This window comes from Panthera tigris, chromosome B3, assembly GCF_018350195.1.
Source record: "Panthera tigris isolate Pti1 chromosome B3, P.tigris_Pti1_mat1.1, whole genome shotgun sequence".
Classification (NCBI taxonomy): Eukaryota; Metazoa; Chordata; class Mammalia; order Carnivora; family Felidae; genus Panthera; species Panthera tigris.
The window spans coordinates 84,616,893-84,636,660 of NC_056665.1; the positions used below are offsets into that span (position 1 = coordinate 84,616,893).

The 19,768-nt window shown below is 35.4% G+C and overlaps 1 protein-coding gene across 8 annotated transcripts in view; it reads right to left on the reverse strand.

The window, feature by feature from the left end:
• The window catches only part of RALGAPA1 (Ral GTPase activating protein catalytic subunit alpha 1), a 269,354-nt gene that overhangs the window by 98,939 nt on the left and 150,647 nt on the right, over positions 1-19,768 (reverse strand). For all 8 annotated transcript variants that reach the window (XR_006218801.1, XM_007073726.3, XM_042989573.1 and 5 more), the window contains 3 exons: positions 14,849-14,917; positions 832-966; positions 242-425 (listed from right to left, as the gene is read on the reverse strand). Coding sequence is in view for 7 of the 8 variants with exons in the window: in XM_007073726.3 (XP_007073788.1) it covers positions 242-425; positions 832-966; positions 14,849-14,917 (388 nt within the window). In the remaining variant the exon portion in view is untranslated. The remainder of the gene's footprint in view (positions 1-241; positions 426-831; positions 967-14,848; positions 14,918-19,768) is intronic.

Here is a 19,768-nt window from a genome sequence, read left to right on the forward strand (position 1 = left end):
AAAAAACCTTACCAGAATAACTTCACTAGAAGTATAAAGGGAGTGTCATCACATATAATCTTAGTAACTGTGTTTCTGAAGTTATTTTTTAAACTAAAAATGAACTTTGCTAGAATATACATGGTGAGATACAGAACTACAAAGTAAGATATACTCATCTCCATTATTTTTACTTATGGCCTCAAATCATACTTTGAGAAAATCCAAGAAATAATACTGTCCTAAAGTGAATTCCTTTTACCTTCTGTCACTGGCTGAAGTTTAGAAGATCGTTCCGAATCTGGAGAGTGAAGAGGTTCAGGCTCTTTCAGACTTTCCAAATGCATAAAAGGGTCATAATCTACAGATGCCAAGTCAGAGAGGCTCATTGGAAAATACCTTGGATTGCTAAAACACTGAGCTCCATAAACACACCCATGTAATACCTGGAAGTATGAGGGAAAACAGTTTTCCTTTTCAGTGAAGATAAATAAATAAAGATAAATGGAGAAAAATGACAACTGGTAATACAAGAGCTTGAAAAATTTTTTAAATATCTTAAAACTCAGTTCTTCAATCAAGGTAAAATTTAATGCCTTTTAAAAACAAGAATGAGTAAATTTAACTAGTGATTCTCACATTCCATAAGGATTTGACTCCTTTCAAAAATCTGCAGTAAAGCAGAAGCATCTTGTAGGAAGAAGTTTTAATTACTCTTAGGTACTATAAGATAAATCTATGTTCTTAGAAAATATCTAGCTCTAAAAACAAAAATGTAATACCAAGAAATGTTATTTCTTTAGGTTTTAAAAACTGTGGTTACCAAATAAACAATAAAGCAAATAAGGTTACCTTATAAATGCAATTGAGGACAGATTTTTCTATTTTATCATTTTCTGCTCCTGTAGCATGGACTGGTTGGAGCAGTGTCTTTAGAGGTAAGGCCATGATCCAGTCCAGGAGGCACAGAAGTAAGGATACAACCAACTGTAACAACAACAAAAGAGATGATTATGACTGTAAACTCACAAAACAAGAGTTTTAATACATTTAACAGAAATTCACCAACTTATTTTTTGTCTTCCAAAATTTATTTCAGGAATAAAATCAACCCTAATTCTACTATGAATATTTACTTAGATCTGATTTGAAGATATTGTATATGAACATTATGGTGGGTTTCTTCCTCATATTTTAAAGCCAGCACAATGGAACTTTAAGTGTAATAAACAGGACGGCAAAAATTATTTAAAATTCCTATAAAACGCTGAGCCTAAAACAGAACAGACATCAATTAGCTTGACTTATTTAAAACTGTTCAAGGAATAGATCACAAATGAAAGGTTGAGTTCACATATATCAAAAATATTTCTACATTCCTTTTAAAGAACAAAAAGAACCAGTAAAACATCAAAAAACTAACATCCTCAATATAACCAGAAAACAGAACATCCAGACTTCAAATTATCTGTGAGTAGAAACTATCAGCAAATCCCAGCAAGCTTTTCCTCATTATCCCATTACAAACTTTCATGAAGAGCAAGGGCAGTTTAGGAAAAATTGTAAAAGAGAAGCAAGAACTAGGTATAAAGCTAAAAACCAAGCCAGAAAGAAAAAGTTACCCTAAGTATGAGAATATTGAAAAGTGTACTGGTAGATACGGAGTAGAAAAAAGGACTTAAAAGTACACACAGGAAAGGTAATGCTTTGGAGAAGAAGAATGTTAAGAAGGAATAGGGAGACATCCTGTGGCAAACATGTAGTAAAATGAAAAAGCAGAATTTAGGATCCTGCAAGACTTAAACAAATTTTAAAAATTGATGGGCTTATAATTTCTCTCCTCCTTAAAAAGCATCATCCAATAAACTGATGGATCTACCAATTCCTCCCCTTAAAAAGACAATAAAGACACTAAACTTTGTTGAATCACCAGATGAGGGAGCTCTTGAAGTAGGAATCTTATAAACCACCCCAAGCCACCAGTCCTGTTCACAGAAATGCAGAAGCAGCCTTCATCTATATAAAACTATTATAAAAAGAAAACAAAAAATGAGAATCTAAACAGTTCAACTGATGAAACCCCTGCTCAAAAAACCCAATTATGAAGGAGAAGAAAACTATAACACAACATTCTAATCTAAATTACATATTATCAAACAGCATTTTTAAAAAAATATATATTTATTATCAAGTTAGCTAACATACAGTATATACAGTATGCTCTTGGCTTCGGGAATAGATTCTCATGATTCATTATTTACATACAACACCCATGTTCATTCCAACAAGTAAAAGCATTTAGATATGGAGGACAAAGAAAACCCCATCTTAAATCAGAAATTACAAACTAAGAATAGAATTCTTAGAATTTAGAAATTAAAAACTAAGAACTAAGAAAGGAAGAATTGTTTCACGTCAAGAAAAGAAGTAAAATGACAAAATCATATTAGAAATGAAGCCTAGATTACAGGATGCCTAAAGAAGAATAAATTTGAAAAAAACAAAAACAAAATTTAATATGGGGCTTTGATGAATAGTGGGAAAACAATTAAAAGAATAAAAATGAGATTTAAAATAAGATAAAAAGTGTCAGAGAAAAAATGTTTGAGATAAAGAGAGAAAAAGAATATCCAATTTACATATTTGGAGTCTCTGTATATATACATATTAAAAAGGTTCACCAGAAGCCAGGACAAACTGACCTGCAATAATCAACTCTAACACATATCCTGGTAAAACTTTAAAAGTAAGACTTCAAACATAAAGAAAAAAGATATCCTTAGGGCCTCCTGGAAAAAAAGATGCAATAATTTAGAAGGGCAAGAGAATAAAACAGGCTTCAGACTTCTCAAAAACAATACACAAAGCAAGGCAACATTTAAAAAAAAAACAAAAAACTTCAAGGAAAGTAAATGTGAACCTAAGGATTCTATATCTAGCAAAGATGTTTCTCAAGTATCAGGGTTACAAAAAAAGTTTTAAATATACCAGCCCTCAGGGAATTCTGTATTTATAGGCCTGTCCTGAAGAATAAAGATGAACTTCATCTAACCAAATAGTTGACTGAGGAACTTCAGCAAAAAGAATGGTATTTGATACACGTAGTTACAAAAGCTAAGACTAAAAAAATAAAGGTAGAGATGAGCGTGGAAGAATCATTTATTATATGACTTATCCTATGTGTTATATGTAGAAATAAAGTAACTAAAAATGGAGGCAAAGAGAGAAGAAAAGTAAAATAAGCTCATTTATTAACGTATATGCGATGAGATAAAGGATACCATTAAATAATCACAAACCACACAAAAAAAGTGTTTTAAAAAATAAGAGGTTAAGAAAGCAAGGAAAAAAAGTATTTTTAAAAGGCATACATAGAAATGTAACCACAAGAACAAAGTATAAAATTCCCTGAATACCAAAAGGAACTTTAAAAATAGAACAAAGGAAATATATCTTGTAGACAAAGAAACACAGATGCAAATTAGAATTCAAACCAAAAAGCACTCATGTTAAAAGCTACAATTCAAATGAAATGAAGACTTACGGGTATCTATGTATCAAATAACACAGTGACTATCTTTATAAAGCAAAAACTACAATAGATGCAAAGAAATATAAAAACATTTAGCAAACTTTAACACACCACTCAGTATAAGACAGATCAAGTGGACAAAATACAGGCATACTTATTTCATTGTGCCTCACTTTACTGCACTTCACAGGTACTGTGTACTTTACAAATTGAAGGTTTGTGGCAACTCTGTCTTAAGCAAGTGTTTGAGCACCATTTTCTGACAGCATTTGTTCACTTTGTGTCTCTGTGTCACATACTGGAAATTCTCGCAATATTTCTAACTTTTCCATTTTTATTGTTATTATATTTATTATGGTGATCTGTGACCTCTGATGTTATTACTGTAATTGTTTTGGGGTGCTACAAACTGTGTCCACGTAAGTTAGCAAACTTAATCAGTAAACATTGTGTGTGTTCTGACTGCTCCATTAATCAGCTATTCCCCATCCTTTCTCCTCAGGCCACCCTATTCCCTGAAACACAACAATACTCAAATTAGGCCAATTAATAATCTACAATGGCCTCTAGTGTTCAAGTGAAAGAGTCACGTGACTCTCACTTTAATCAAAAGCTAGAAATTAAATTTAGTGAGGAAGGCATGTCTAAAGTCAAGACAAGCTGAAAGCTAGGCTTCTTGTGCCAAACAGCCTAGATGTGAATAAAAAGGAAAAGTTTTTGAAGGAAATTAAAAGTGCTACTCTAGTGAACACATAAATGATAAGAAAGCAAAACAACTGTGTTTGCCAATACAGAGAAAGTTTTATGGTTTGGATGGAGGATCAAACCAGCTGCAAAATTCCTTACGTCAAAGCCTAACCCAGAGCAAGGCTCTAACTCTCTTAAATTCTATGAAAGCTGAAGGAGCTAAGGAAGCTACAGAAAAGAAGTCTAAAGCTAGCAGACATTGGTTCCTGAAGTTTAAGGAAAGAAATCATCTACATAACATAACAGTGCAAGATGAGGTAGGAAATGGTGATACAGAGGCTGCAGCAAGTTATCCAGAAGATGCAGCCAAGAAAACTAATGAAAGTAGCTACACTAAACAACAGATTTTCAATGTAGACAAAACAGCCTTCTATTTGAAGAAGATGCACCTAGGACTTTCATGGCTAGAGGGAAGTCAATGTCTGGCTTCAAAGCTTCAAAGGACAGGCTGCCTCTTTTGGTGGGGGCTAATGCAGCTAGCGCCTTTAAGTTGAAGCCAGTGTTCATTTACCATTCCAAAAATCCTCGGGCCCTTAAGAATTATGCTAACTCTATTCTGCCGGTACTCTATACATGGAACAGCAAAGCCCGGATAACATCACATCTGTTTACAACATGGTTTACTGAATATTTTAAGTCCAAGAGCTCTGATGGAGATGCACAATGAGGTTAATGTTGTTTTCATGCCTGCTAACACAACATCCATTCTGCAGCCCCTGGATCAAGGAGAAATTTTGACTTTCGGGTCTTATTATATAAGAAAGACATTTCATAAGGTTATAGCTGCCATGGATAGTGATTCATCTGAAGGATCTGGGTAAACCAAATTGAAAACCTTCTGGAAAGGATTCGCCATTCTGGATGCCATTAAGAACATTCATGATTAGGGATGCCTGGTGGCTCAGTCCATTAAGCATCTGACTTTGGCTCAGGTCATGATCTCACAGTTTGTGAATTCAGGTCCTGTGTCGGGCTCTGTGATGACAGCACAGAGCCTGGAGCCTGCTTCAGATTCTGTGTCTCCCTCTCTCTCTGCCCCTGCCCCACTTGCCCTCTGTCTCTCTCTTCTCTCTCAAAAATAAATGAACATTAAAAAAAAAAAAAAAAACAAAAAAAAACATTCACGATTCATGGGAAGTGGTCAAAATGTCAACATTAACAGGAGTATGGAAGAAGTGACTTCAAATTTCATGGATGACTTTGAGAGGTTGAAGATTTCTGTGGAGGAGATAACTGCAGTATTGGTAGAAATAGCAAGAGAACTAGAATTAGAAGTGAGGTCTGTAGATGTTGACTGGACTACTATAATGTCATGATCAATATTTAATGAATTAGGAGTTGCTTCTCATGAATAAGGAAAGAAAGTGGTTTCTTGAGATGAAATCTCTTCCTGGTGAAGATGTTGTGAAGATGTGAAATTACAACAAAAGATTTAGAATATTACATAAACATACATAGTTGATAAAATGGCAACATCGTTTCAAAGGACTGATTCCAATTTTGAAAGAAATTCTACTGTGGGTAAAGTGCTATCAAACAGGATCGTATGCTAGAGAAATTGTGGGGGAAAAAAGTCAATCAATGTGGCAAACTTCCTTACTGTTTTATGTTAAGAAATTGCCACAGCTGCCCCAACCTGGAGCAATCACCGTGATCAGCCACCAGTGCTAAGGCAAGACCCTCCACCAGTAAAAAAGATTACAATTTATTGAAAGCTCAGATGATGGTTAGCATTTTTTAGCAATAAAGTATTTTTAAAAATGTTAAAAAAATTTTTTTAATGTTTATTTATTTTTGAGACAACGCAAGAGACAGAGCGCAAGCAGCAGAGGGACAGACAGAGGGACACACAGAATCTGAAGCGGGCTCCAGGCTCTGAGCTGTCAGCCCAGAGCCAGACGCGGAGCTCGAACTCATGAATTGTAAGATCATGACCTGAGCCAAAGTCGGACGCTTAACCGACTGAGGCACTCAGGCGCCCCAGCAATAAAGTATTTTTAAATTAAGGTATATACATGGTGTTTTTGAACATATTGCTATTGCACACTTAATAGACTATAATGCAGGTTTTTTTTTTTTTTTTAAAGGTAGGGCTTTTTTATTTTTAAATAATTTGAGAGAGAGAAAGCACACAAGTCAGGGAGAGCGGCAGAGGGGGGAGAGAGAATCTTAAGCAGGTTCCATGCTCAGTGTGGAGCCCAACACAGGGCTCAATCCCATGACCCTGGCTGGGACCATGACCTGAGCCAAAATTCAGAGTCAGATGCTCAGTCAACTGAGCCACCCAGGAACCCCAGACTATAGTGTAGTTTAAGCATAACTTTTATATGCACGGAGAAACCAAAAAATTCATTTTATTTGCTTTACTGAGATATTCACTTTATTGTGGTAGTTTGAAACCAAACCCAAATATTTCTAAGGTATGCCTGTATAATCCATTTGAATAAAAGTTATTTGCGATCCTCTTCTCTTTTGCATCGTTTGTGGGAATGCAAGCTGGTGCAGCCACTCTGGAAAACAGTATGGAGGTTCCTCAAAAAATTAAAAATAGAACTACCCTATGAACCAGCAATTGCACTACTAGGTATTTATCCAAGGGATACAGGTATGCTATTTCGAAGGGACACATGCACCCCCATGTTTATAGCAGCACTATCGACAATAGCCAAAGTATGGAAAGAGCCCAAATGTCCAACGATGGATGAATGAAGAAGATGTGGTATATATATATACAATGGGGTATTACTCGGCAATCAAGAAGAATGAAATCTTGCCATTTGCAACTACGTGGATGGAACTGGAGGGTATTATGCTAAGTGAAATTAGTCAGAGAAAGACAAATATATGACTTCACTCATATGAGGACTTTAAGACATAAAACAGATGAACATAAGGGAAGGGAAACAAAAATAACATAAAAACAGGGAGGGGACAAAACATAAGAGACTGTTAGAGAACAAACAGAGGGTTAGTGGAGGGGTTGTGGGAGGGGGGATAGGCTAAATGGGTAAGGGGCATTAAGGAATCTACTCCTGAAATCATTGTTGCACTATATGCTAACTAATTTGGATGTAAATTTTAAAAAAGTTTTTAAAAATGTGGGAATGGATCCTTCCACAATAAACATCTCAAGCGCACTGGATATGTCATATTTTTAAGCTCATATGGGCAGTAGTGTTTTCAAAGGGCAGTAGGAGCATCTGCCCAATGGGGAGGAATATTTTATCACTGTCATTGTTTATCTTGATGCTGACAATAAAAAGCAAGCTGACTTTAAAAAAAAAAAGTTACTTGAGATCCTCAATACTACTTAATAGCATCAAAGAGAGCTTGTCACCAAGAGTCTAAAAACGGCTAGTACGGAATTTGAAGAAATAGATCCAAGTAATTTTAGACACTGATTATTCACTTTAAAAGGCAAAGCTGAACTTTTAAATCTGATTATCCATTTGGAAAAACAACAAAAATTAACTCCCTATCTCAAAACATACAGAATAAACTTCAAATGGATGAGGGATAAACATTGTAAGGAATGAAACCATACAAGTGCTAGAAGAAAACATGGGTGAATTCCTCTTTATCCAGGGTACAGTGAAAATTCAGACACAATAAAAGATAAATCGACCACATAAAAACCAATTTTTTCCGTGATCCCCCCACACAAGAAACAATAACAAAAACCCACCATAAACAAAATCAAAAGGCAAATGAGGGGAAAAAAGAGAAAATATTTGTGACATATACCAGTTAAGAGCTAATATCCCTAGTACATAAAAATTTGAGTGGAAAACACCAAAACCTGACAGAAAATGTATGAAAATATGAATAAACAAGTCACAAAAATAAAAAATAAGGCCATTAGTAAATATGAGAGGATATTCAACTTCATTTTAAGTGGAAACTACACTGAGATGTCATTGCTCCCCCATCGAACTGGCAAAATGTTCAAAATAAGACACACTGTTGGATGGGACTCTAGGCAAACAGACACTAACAGTTGGCTTGTGGGAATGCCAATATTTAACATAATTACCAATCTGTTTACCTTCTGACCCAGCAATTCCACTTCTAGGAATATACCCTGAAGACACATTCCAATAATGTAAAAATATACAGGCACAGGGTGAGTCACTGCAGCACTGTTTGCAATTGCAAAATTCTGAAAATAACCTATACATCCACGTATAGGAGACTGAGTTGAATAAACTATGGTACACTCACATAATGGAGGACAAACACTACATAGCTACAAAAAAGACCATGGAAGATATTCATGAATTGATGTATTGTGAATTTCCAGGATATCCTGCAAGTAAAAAATCTAAAGTACCAAGGAATATCTAGAATATGATATCTTTTAACAAACAAGGAGAAAACATAAATGTATCTGCTCATTTGTGTAAAAATAAACAAAGAATAGGCACACCATAAATAAAAAATAAATAAAAACAACAGGGATGGGGGAAAAAAACAGTAAAATGGAATAGAAACTGAAAAAATGACCCAAATTGTATTTCAAATGAATTATATAACCATACGGAGGTGAGGCTAAGAAGAGAATAAGGAATCCAAATAACTTTTAAACACAGCTTTTGAACTATATACTCTCTTGGTAACTACATACAGGCATAAATATATTCTGAAACTGTTTTTATTTTTCTATAACTGCACAAGAAGTACTTTGCTGCGGATAAATGTGGACAATGGGAACTAGGTTCTCACTGTTGGGGCTGGTAGTTAAAAACATGTAAAGGGGGAGGACAGATTGAACCTTGTGTTGGGTTAGTATCAGAGGTGTCAAGGTAAACTCATGGTGTTTTAATACACACAAAGAAACATATATATGCATCATATATGCATATATTACATTTTTACATAAAATACATATTATATATTTGTGTGTGTGTGTGTACATATCATCTATTTTCTAGCTCTATCTGGTCAGTGGGCCTAGGGAAAAAAAGACAACCCAATGACAATGTAGACACCTAGCTCCTAAATCTATTTCAATATACTATTTCTATTCAATGGAACCAGAGTTCCTTGGCGAAATGGCTAATACCAGTACCGGGGAGGGGAAATACAGGCGGGTCTAAAAAATTCTGTGGTGACAGAAATTAAGGATGTACTGAAAGGATAATGAGGAGGGTATGTCAAAAGGACAAAGAAGCCACTTTGAAGGCCACTCCCACTGGTTAAGTCGGGGACCTTTTGAGCTTCAAAATAAAAAATGAGAGTAAAAAAACTAAGGATTACAGTCCATTGCATAAAATAAGAATCATGATCCCACACTAGCAAGATGGATAGGGAATAAGAGAAATATCTTCCTTATCACAGAAAACTAATGAAGATAAAAGTAATGACATAATTAGGAAATCACCATTTGGAACTATCATAACATTTAATTCTGATAAGCGTTTCAATTGCTGGCAAAACTACTTAGTAATGTTTTAATGAGTGATAGGATATTTATACAGTCTCCAAGTGTCTTCCCACAAGATACTTTTTAATTGGGAAAGGTAAATAGTAAACTGGCTCAAGCTCTTAGCTGCCCCTCAAACCTTTGTGACTGTCCAAGCTGTGTCCCAAAAGGGTAGGGAATGCCAATATACCTATTCAGGATGCTGAAGGACTGCTAACTGCCTATCCCTTCAGCTCCCTGATGCAGGCTAACTGGAAGCCTGACTTTCAAGAAGCAGCTGGGCAAGTTGGGACATTAGTTATACAGTCTAGCCTCTATGAGAGAAATTGAGAGCTGGATAGTTTTGCTTACTCATTCTATCCCAGGAAAGAGTCGCTGGGAATGCTGGTGCAAAGAGAACCACCTCTGTTTTGTATGTTTCTAGAGAATTCATGAGTGCCAAGTTCTGTCAGCTCCCAGAAATAGGTGATTCGGGAGCTTCTCACTTAGTGTTGACAAGCTACTTCCAGGGAGAAGCTGGAGACCTGGTTTTCTTGTTGAAGTCAGCCAGAGGGAGAGAATACAGGGGGAGTGCTCACTGGTTCTTAGGGGCTTCCAGGAAGACTGCAGTCAGCACCTAGATGAAGACTGGTTAGAAGCTGGACTCTCAGGCAGCAGCTGGGAAAGTATGTAGTCAAATCTTTTCTAGGGAAACAAAGGAGCACTTGTTAACAGGAGCATGAGCACCTGCTATGGCTATTCCCCTAGGGTTCAGCACAGAGGGAACAGGCAAAAAGGACCCTCCACTATTCTATCCCTAGAAAAGATCTGACTGCATTCTTTACCAGCTGCTGCCTGAGGGTCCAGACAGAAACTAGCTGAATGATCCTACACATCAGGCAGTGACAAGCCCTGTTGATTTTCAGAGGCAGGTGACCTGGGAGCCCATCTATGGGGAGGCAGACTTAAAAGCTGGCGGGCTAGATGTGTGTAGTCTAAACACTTCTCTCCTCAGAGAGAAGCTGGGAGTTGGGGGGTTCTCTTCTGATTATATGGAGCTATGCCAAGGGTGGAGTTTATTACAAGAGTACATTCTCAGCATCCGTTATGTATTTTGATGTGGGTATTTTTTCAGTTGCCTGATGTGCAGGATCATTCAACTAGTTTCTAGATTTCTCCAGAGAAATGCTCCATATGTAGCAGTATCTTTGGTGCATCCACAGGAGGAAGAAAATTCAGGAGCCTTCTGTGTCTCTATTTTGGTGACCCCCTCCCCTCTCTGTTTGCTCTTTGTTATTCTTCAAGGTGTTATACTTTGCTAACTTTTCTTACTCTGTAACTTCTCCTTAAGGGATCTCATACATTCCCATAGTTTGATACTACTCATGTGTTGATGATGCCAATAATTTTGTGTTGAGCTTCAAATTTACCACTTTAGGCAAACAGTTGCTTTGCTGCATTTTACTGGGCATTATTCCTTACACGCAATACAATAAAAACGGAAATTCATCTTCAAAAAATCTGTTCTTTTTTTCTTGATTACTGTGGACTTTGTAGATTCCACTCTGAGAATTTTTACTCTTTATTTTCTTAGCCTTATCAAGACATCAATTCTTACATTGATGATTATAATAATTACCATATTATTTTTTTAAGTCAACATTCACACTTTTAAGTAATCTTTCACAAATCTAGTATTTCATAGTACATTAAAGAGCCTTCCAAAATGTCACTTAAAAAATTTTTTTTTCTGGGGGTGCCTGGGTGGCTCAGTCAGTTGGGTGTCTGACTATGGTTCAGGTCATGATCTTGTAGTCTGTGAATTCAAGCCCCCTGTTGGGCTCTGTACTGATAACTCAGAGCCTGGAACCTGTTTCGATTCTGTGTCTCTCTCTCTGCCCCTCCCATACTCAGGCTCTGTCCATCTCTCTCTCAGAAATAAACATTAAAAAAAATTAAAAAAATAAAACAAGTTTTTGGTGTTTATTTTTGAGAGAGAGAGAGAGAGAGAGAGAGAGAGAGAGAGAGAGAAAGAGAAAGGAGCACTCGTGTGTGCAGAGTACGAGCAGGGCAGAGAGGGAGACACAGAATCCAAAGCAGGGTCCAGGCTCCGAGCTGTTAGCACAGAGTCTGACATGGGGCTCGAATTCATGAACTGCAAGATCATGACCTGAGTTGAAGTCGCACATTTAACTGACCGAGCTACCCAGATGCCCCCAAAAAACTCACTTAAAAAAATTTATTTATTTATTTTGGGGGGGGGGGGGAGTGTGAGTGAGTGAGGGGCAGAGAGCAAGGGAGAGAGAGAATCCCAAGCAGGCTCCATGCTCCTCATGGAGCCTGATGTGAGGGCTCAATCACAACTGTGAGATCATGACCTGAGCCAAAATCAAGAGTTGGACGCTTAACTGACTAAGCCACCCAGGCATCCCCAAAAGGTCATTTTCAAAAAAAGGACTTTCACAAAGGTCCAAAGTTCTTAGTGTGGCATCCAAGTCTCTCCATATCCTGACCCTTTTCTATCTCTGATGCCTAATTTCCCTTCTCTGAAGCATACACTTCACATCCTATAATATCTAATTGCCTATTGTTCTCCCATAACATACCATACATTTTATACCTACATGATTTTATACATGCTATTCCCTACAACTAGAATAACACTTTGACTCCAATCCTTGTCTCCATTTATGTAGAAAACCCTATCATCTTTTAGAAGTTTTCCCCTGGGGTGCCTGGGTGGCTCAGTCAGTTAAGCAATTGACTTCGGCTCAGGTCATGATCTCATGGTTCATGGGTTTGAGCCCTGCATCGGGCTTTGTGATGACAGCTCAGAACCTGGAGCCTGCTTCAGATTCAGTGTCTCCTTCTCTCTCTGCCCCTCCCCTGCTCATGCTCTGTCTCTCTCAGTCTCTCAAAACAAAGTAAATGTTAGAAAAATTTTCTTAAAAATTAAAAAAAGAAGTTTTCCCTTAACAAGCCCTCTGCTTGGATAGGTAATCACTTCCTCCTCTATCCTACCCTGTGTCATACACATTTTTCTGCTTTTTATAGTAAGCATTTCTTATATTGGATTGCCGCTCTAATTGGATTGCCGCTCACTTGCCACTCTAATCTTTAAAATCCATGAGAGCAGAGGCTACCTTATTTATATCTACTTAATTAGTTCCAAGCAGAATATCATACACATACTTTGTGATCAATAAATATTTAATGAATTAAGTGAGCAAGAAACAAAAACTGAATAGTGGAGATTTTTCATATTAATAGCTAGGCTTTGGAAGACAAAGATGATCTAGAAAGAAATGGCTAATTAGTTATCCAGATACTTCTCACAAATTAGATTTGAAATTCTAAACCACAGTCCAAGATACTAAAATGAAGAACTCCTGGCTAAAATGGAGAATATGTATCTTTTAAAGATGAGGAAAAATGTATTTATCAAGGTCTAGATAATCTGATCAAATGGATTTTAAACTGAATATGAAGAGGAAGAATAAAAATTTCTGAGGTAAACTCATACAATTAGAGATATAGAAGACAAGAGGAATAACATGAAGAGACCAAAAGTTAAAAAGTTATGCAAGGCACACAAGAAAATAACTGAGAATAGGTCTGAAACATAATTATACCTTCAGATTTCCGTAAATTAATGGGCAGAGCCTAAGAAATAAAACATACTTGAAATTTCAATACCATATGATTAAAGGATGATGACACTGAGATCTGGAGAATAGAATTGCAAGATTGGGATGTGAAAATGGAAAGGAAAAGAATAATTTTCAGAGGAAGTAAGTAGAATCTAGAGTAGCCTTGATTAATAGAACTTTGTGCAATGATGGAAATGGTGTGTATTTGGCTACGTGGCTATTGAGCACCTGAAATGTGGCTAGCACAAATAAGGAACAAATTTTTAACATAAATGTTTTAAATTTTATTATTTATTTAATTTTATTTTTTGAGAGAGAGTGTTCGCATGCATGCGTGCAAGTGTGAAAGGGTCAGAAGGAGAAGGAGAGAATCTCAAACAGGCTCCATGCCCAGCAAAGAACCCTCTGAGAAGTTCAATGTCACAACTGTGAGATCATGACCTGAGCTGAAATCAAGAGTCAGATGCTTAACCAACTGAGCCACCCAGCTACCCCGTTAACATAAACTCTTAATTTTATTTAAATTTACAGTCACATGTGGTTAGTAGCTACTATACTGGGCAGCACAGATCTAAAGTCTCTATGATATATTATGTACTATGCCTAATATATAATAAAAAACTAACAGACATATGAACAAACAGGAAAATGGAATCCATAGTCAAGAGGAAAATATTTCAATAGACAGACTCAGCAATAACCCAGATAATGAATTTAGCAGATAAGGACTTTAAAATAATTATGATAAACATGATCCCAGGGTCATGGAATTGAGCCCCAGGCCAGGCTCCACAGTGAGTTGTGGAGCCTGCTTAAGATTCTCTCTCCTTCTCCCTCTTCGCTCTCCCCTCTTCACACTACCTCTAAAATAAAAAATATATATAAAACGGTAAAAAAAAAAATGTTAAAAATCTAGAAGACAAGATAAATATAATTGATGAAGAAATGCAGATTTCAGGAAAGATATAGAAACTATGAAAAGAAACCAAACGAAAACGTTAGCTTGATAAATACAATACCTGAAATAATTATAATAGTCTCACAATGAATTTACTGAGTAAATTCAATCTTGTAGAACTTTCTGTGGCCAGAGGGTATGCCTTTTTCTGTGTGTCATATCTCTATTATACGTATTCTCCTTAATGGAAATTTTGTTATTTTCTACCAATAACAGCTATATAAAGATATATGGCTGCCTTCAGATTTGAAGAATTCCTCGGAATTACTAATTTTCAGGCATAAAAAAGGCCGTAACTTGGCAGAATAAAATGAAACAGTTATAAATGAACAGAATGTTCTCCAACATTCCTCAAAACCCTGATATTCGAAGACTTTATCAAATAATCATGATTAACTCGAAATCTGAACTAAAATATAATTTACACTTAAATAATGTAAAGATATATTTCACATTATAGTGATTTTTAAACACAAAATGAATTAATGTTTACCATGTAAATATATGTATCTTTGCAATTTTAAAATATAAAGACTTTACTAGATAAATACATATTAAGTATCAAACAAAACTTAAATTACCCTCTTATCCATTTCATAAGATGAAGCTTCTGTACTTGGCAAAAGATGGGTAATAGTGGCTATTAGGATCTGTCAGCAAAGAAAAAAAGAGTTCAAAAATATGTTAAATGATGCATCTTAAAACTTAAATGTTAATGCTAACAAAGCGCTACAAAATCTGTTGATAAAAGTTTACCTTAAATACATTTTTAAATCCTAAATACATTAACAATGTTATTTCAAAGTAATTTTTAAATAGGTAAGCTTTTCAAGTATACTTAACTATCAATCATTTAAAATCCCCATGTATATAGAACCAAAATTATATAAACTGTCAACTATAAATGGATTTCTTACAAATTCAATTCATGAATCAATATAAACACACATATATGTTAACAGAAAATGAGAGGATATAGATAAGCAAAAATATTTATAAAAAACATCTGCAATCATATCACTCAAGAAATCTATTCTGCTTATGAAATTAGTTATAGAAGGAACGTACTTCAACATAATGAAGACCTTATACAACAAGCTCATAGCTAAAGTCATACTCAATGGTGAAAAGTTAAAAGTTTTCCTCTAAGATCAGGAATAAGACAAGGATGCCCACAACTGTGCTTTTTATTCGGCATAATACCTGAAGTCCTACCATAGCAATTAGGGAAGAAAAAGAATTAAAAGGCACCCAAATCTCAAAAGAAGAAGTAAAATTATTTGTTTGCAAATGACATCATCTTATATTCAGGAAACCCTAAACGTTCCACCAAAAAAGTGTCAGAACTAATAAATGAATTCAGTAAAGTTTCAGGATACAAAATTAATATATAAAAATCAGTTGCATTTCTATATACTAACAATGAACTATCAGAAAAAGAAATTAAGAAAGATATCCAATTTACAGTAGCATCAAAATAAAATACGTAGGACTAAATATAACCATGGAGGTAAAAGATCTATACAGTGAAAACTATAAAACACAGATCAACAAAGCTGAAGAAGATACAAATAAATGGAAAGATATCCCATGTTATAGACTGGAAGAACTGGATCAACTGTTCATACTACTCAAAGTGATCTAAGATTCAATGTAATCTCTATTAAATTCCAATGGCATTTTTCTTAGAAAAAGAAAAAAACTGGAGCGCCTGGGTGGCTCAGTCGGTTGAGCGTCTGACTTCGGCTCAGGTCATGATCTTGCAGTCTGTGAGTTTGAGCCCTGTGTTGGGCTCTGTGCTGACAGCTCGGAGCCTGGAGCCTGTTTCGGATTCTGTGTCTCCCTCTCTCTCTCTGACCCTCCCCCATTCATGCTCTCTCTCTGTCTCAAAAATAAATAAACGTTAAAAAAAAATTTAAAAAAAAGAAAAAGAAAAAACTATCCTAAATTTTATATGGAACCATAGAAAACCCCAAAGAACCTAAGTGTTCTTGAGGAACAACAAAACTAGAGGCATCATACTTCCTGATTTTGAGCTATATTATAAAGCTACAGTAATCAGAACAGTACTGACAGTAAGGTACTGACATAAAAACAGGCACATCGATCAGTGGATCAGAATAGAGAGCCTAGGACAGAGGCACTAGCCACACACTTATAGTCAACTAATCTTTGACAAGGGCCCCAAGAGTATACAAAGGTGAAAGGACAGTATCTTCAATAAATGGTGCTAAGAAAACTGGATATCCACATACAAAAAGATGAAACTGGACCCCTATATTACACCACTCACAAAAATTAACTTGAAATGGATCAAAGACTTAAATTTAAACTCCTAGAAGAAACCATAAAACTCCTAGAAGAAAACATTGGGAAAATATTCTTGACATTGGTCTTGGCAGTGATTTCTTGGATAAGACAAAAGCACAGACACCAAAAGCTGAAATAAACAAGTAGGACCACATCAAACTAAAGAGTTTCTGCACAGCAAAGTAAACAATAAATTGAAAGGGCAACTGATGAAACGGGGGAAAATATTTGAAAACCATGTTTCTGGATAAGGGACTAATATATAAAATATATGAAGAGCTCATATAACTCAATAACAAAAAAGGAAATAATCCAATTTAAAAATGGGCAAAGGACCTGAATAAACTTTTTCCAAAGAAGACATTCAAATGGTTAATAGGTATATAAAAAGGTGCTCAATATCACTAATCACAAGGAAAATGCAAATCAAAACCACAATGAGATATCACCTTACATCTGTTGTAATAGCTATTTTCAAAAAGAGAGGAAATAACACATGTTGGCAAGGATGTGGAGATAAGAAAACCGATATACATTGTTGGCAGGAATCTGAACTGGTACAGTCTTTATAGAAAACAGTATGGAAGTTCCTCAGAATATTAAAAATAGAACTACCATATGATCCAGTAATCCTTCTCCTGACTGTATATCTAAAGAAATGAAATGGGTATCTCAAAGAGATCCCTCAACACTCATGTTCACTGCAGTATTATTCACAATAGCAAAGATACAGAAACAATCTAAATAAGTGTCCTACAATGAATAAATGAATACAAAAAATCTATGTATATATACACACAATGGAATATTAATGTTCAGTCATAAAAAAGGAAATCTTGCCATTTGTGACAACATAGATGAAACTGGAAGGCATTATCATAAGTGACATAAGCCAAAGATAAATACTGTATGGTATCACTTATATGTGGAATCTTTAAAAAAAACAAAAACAAAAACAAAAAACCCAACCAACTAACCAACCAACCAAGTAAACAAAAATCGCTGATTTCATAAAAATAGAGAATAGAATAGTGGTGGCCAGAGGCTGGGAAGAGAAGAGGGAAATGGGGAAATATAGGTCAAAGGGCATAAATTTTCAGTTTTACTATAAAAAGGGTAAGTTCTGAGGATCTAATGTACAGCATGGTGAGTATAGTTAATCATACACTGAATATCTAGGAGTTGCTAAGAGTAGACTTTAAGCATTCTAACCATAAAAAAACAAAACAAAAAACAGTTAACTATGTGAGATAATAGATGTGTTAATTATCTTTACCTTAGTAATCATTCCATAATTATCAAATCATCATGCTGTATACTTTTATTATTTTTTTTTAATGTTTATTTTTGAGAGAGAGAGTGACAGACCACGAGCAGGGGAGGGGCAGACAGAGAGGGAAACAGAATCTGAAGCAGGCTCCAGGTTCTGAGCTGTCAGCACACAGCCCGATGCGGGGCTCAAACCCACAAACTGGGAGATCGTGACCTGGGCCGAAGTTGGATACTTAACCAACTAAGCCACCCGGGTGCCCCTCGCTATATACTTTAAATATATACAATTATATTTGTCGATTATTCCTCAATAAAGTTGGAGGGAAAAAAAATAAAGAAATCTACTCTAAGGGTGCCTGGCTGACTCAGTCAGTAGAGCATGTGACTCTTGATCTTGAGGTTGAGTTCACGCCCCATGTTGGGTGTAGACATTACTTAAAGAAAAAGAAATCTACTCTCTTGTCTTTCCAGACATTTCTGTGTACGTGTGTGTGTGTAGATAAATAAATGCTTTAAAAAAATTTATAATCTGGCTTTTTAAATTAACATGTACACTAAGCTGTGTAATGAATAAATTTGATAAAAAAATATGAAATAATAAAAAATTATTAAAAGAAGGCAAAATATTCACATATAGTGTTATTTAACCTGGAAATTTTTTGATCTCATTAAACTTTTTTATGTGCATGTTAAAAATGTATAGGGGTAAGTTTATTTTTATTGTATGCTATTATATTTTCATAAGTTATTGCTTCAATGCATCAAGTAGAAATGTAAATGTACTTTACACAGTAAAAGGCTTTTATTTGCTAATAGAATGTAGAATATTAGATACATCCACTTAATATTGGTACTGGAACTGGCTGGGCTTCTATTCATAACTATGCAAACAAGTAAACATTAGTGAAATGCTCCACTATTTTGGGATTTCACTTCTCCATTCAACTAGAAGTGGAATATAATAACTCTTCATGTTTATCTGTAGCCATTGACTCCTATAATGTTTAATGAAGCAATCTGAAAAAATTCTGCATACTTAAGAAGTACTTAGGTGAGTATTAATAATATATAAACTGATAAAGAAAATAAGGGAAAGGATTTGCAGACTTTCAAATGAAAAAAAGAAAAATCTGCTTAAAGAATGATCTTAATTTTCAGGGGCGCCTGGGTGGCTCAGTCAGTTAAGCCTCCGACTTCGGCTCAGGTCATGATCTCACGGCTCATTTGAGCCCCGTACTGGGCTCTGTGCTGACAGCTCAGAGCCTGGAGCCTGCTTCTGATTGTGTCTCCCTTTCTCTCTGACCCTCCCCTGCTCACACTCTCTTTCTCTCAAAAATAAATAAAAGTTTAAAAAATTTTTTTAAATGACCTTAATTTTCAACCAGAATAATCAACCTTAAAGGTTAAAATCTTCAAACGTTTTAATACTAACATACATTGCATTCACATTTATACCCAGTAATCATGTCCTGCATAATTATAATAGCTGCAGCCAACACTGATTAAAATTAATGCTTCATAATTTTAAGGCAAAAAGTTCTAAGCTGTTTGATATGTTTTCTCATTTAGTCTTCAGAGCAACTCTGTGAGCTAGATATTTTTATCACAAATGTAAAGAAAATGTAAAAATATAAAGAAAATGTAAAGATAAAGAAAACGTGAGTTCAGAGAGCCAAGTAACTTGTTCGTAGTTACAAAGTTAGTAAATGGTTGAATCAGGGGTTAGTTAAACCAGGAATGTCTAATCCTCAAACCTAACTTCCTAACCATAATACTACATATTTTCAACTCAACAGATACCCACTGAACATATTCTACATGAAAATCACCCTAGGCATAAAAAATAATAAAGAAGAAAAATGCCCTTGTCTTAGCGGGCATTTTTGAATTTGTACACAAATATATTTTGTGCTGAAATA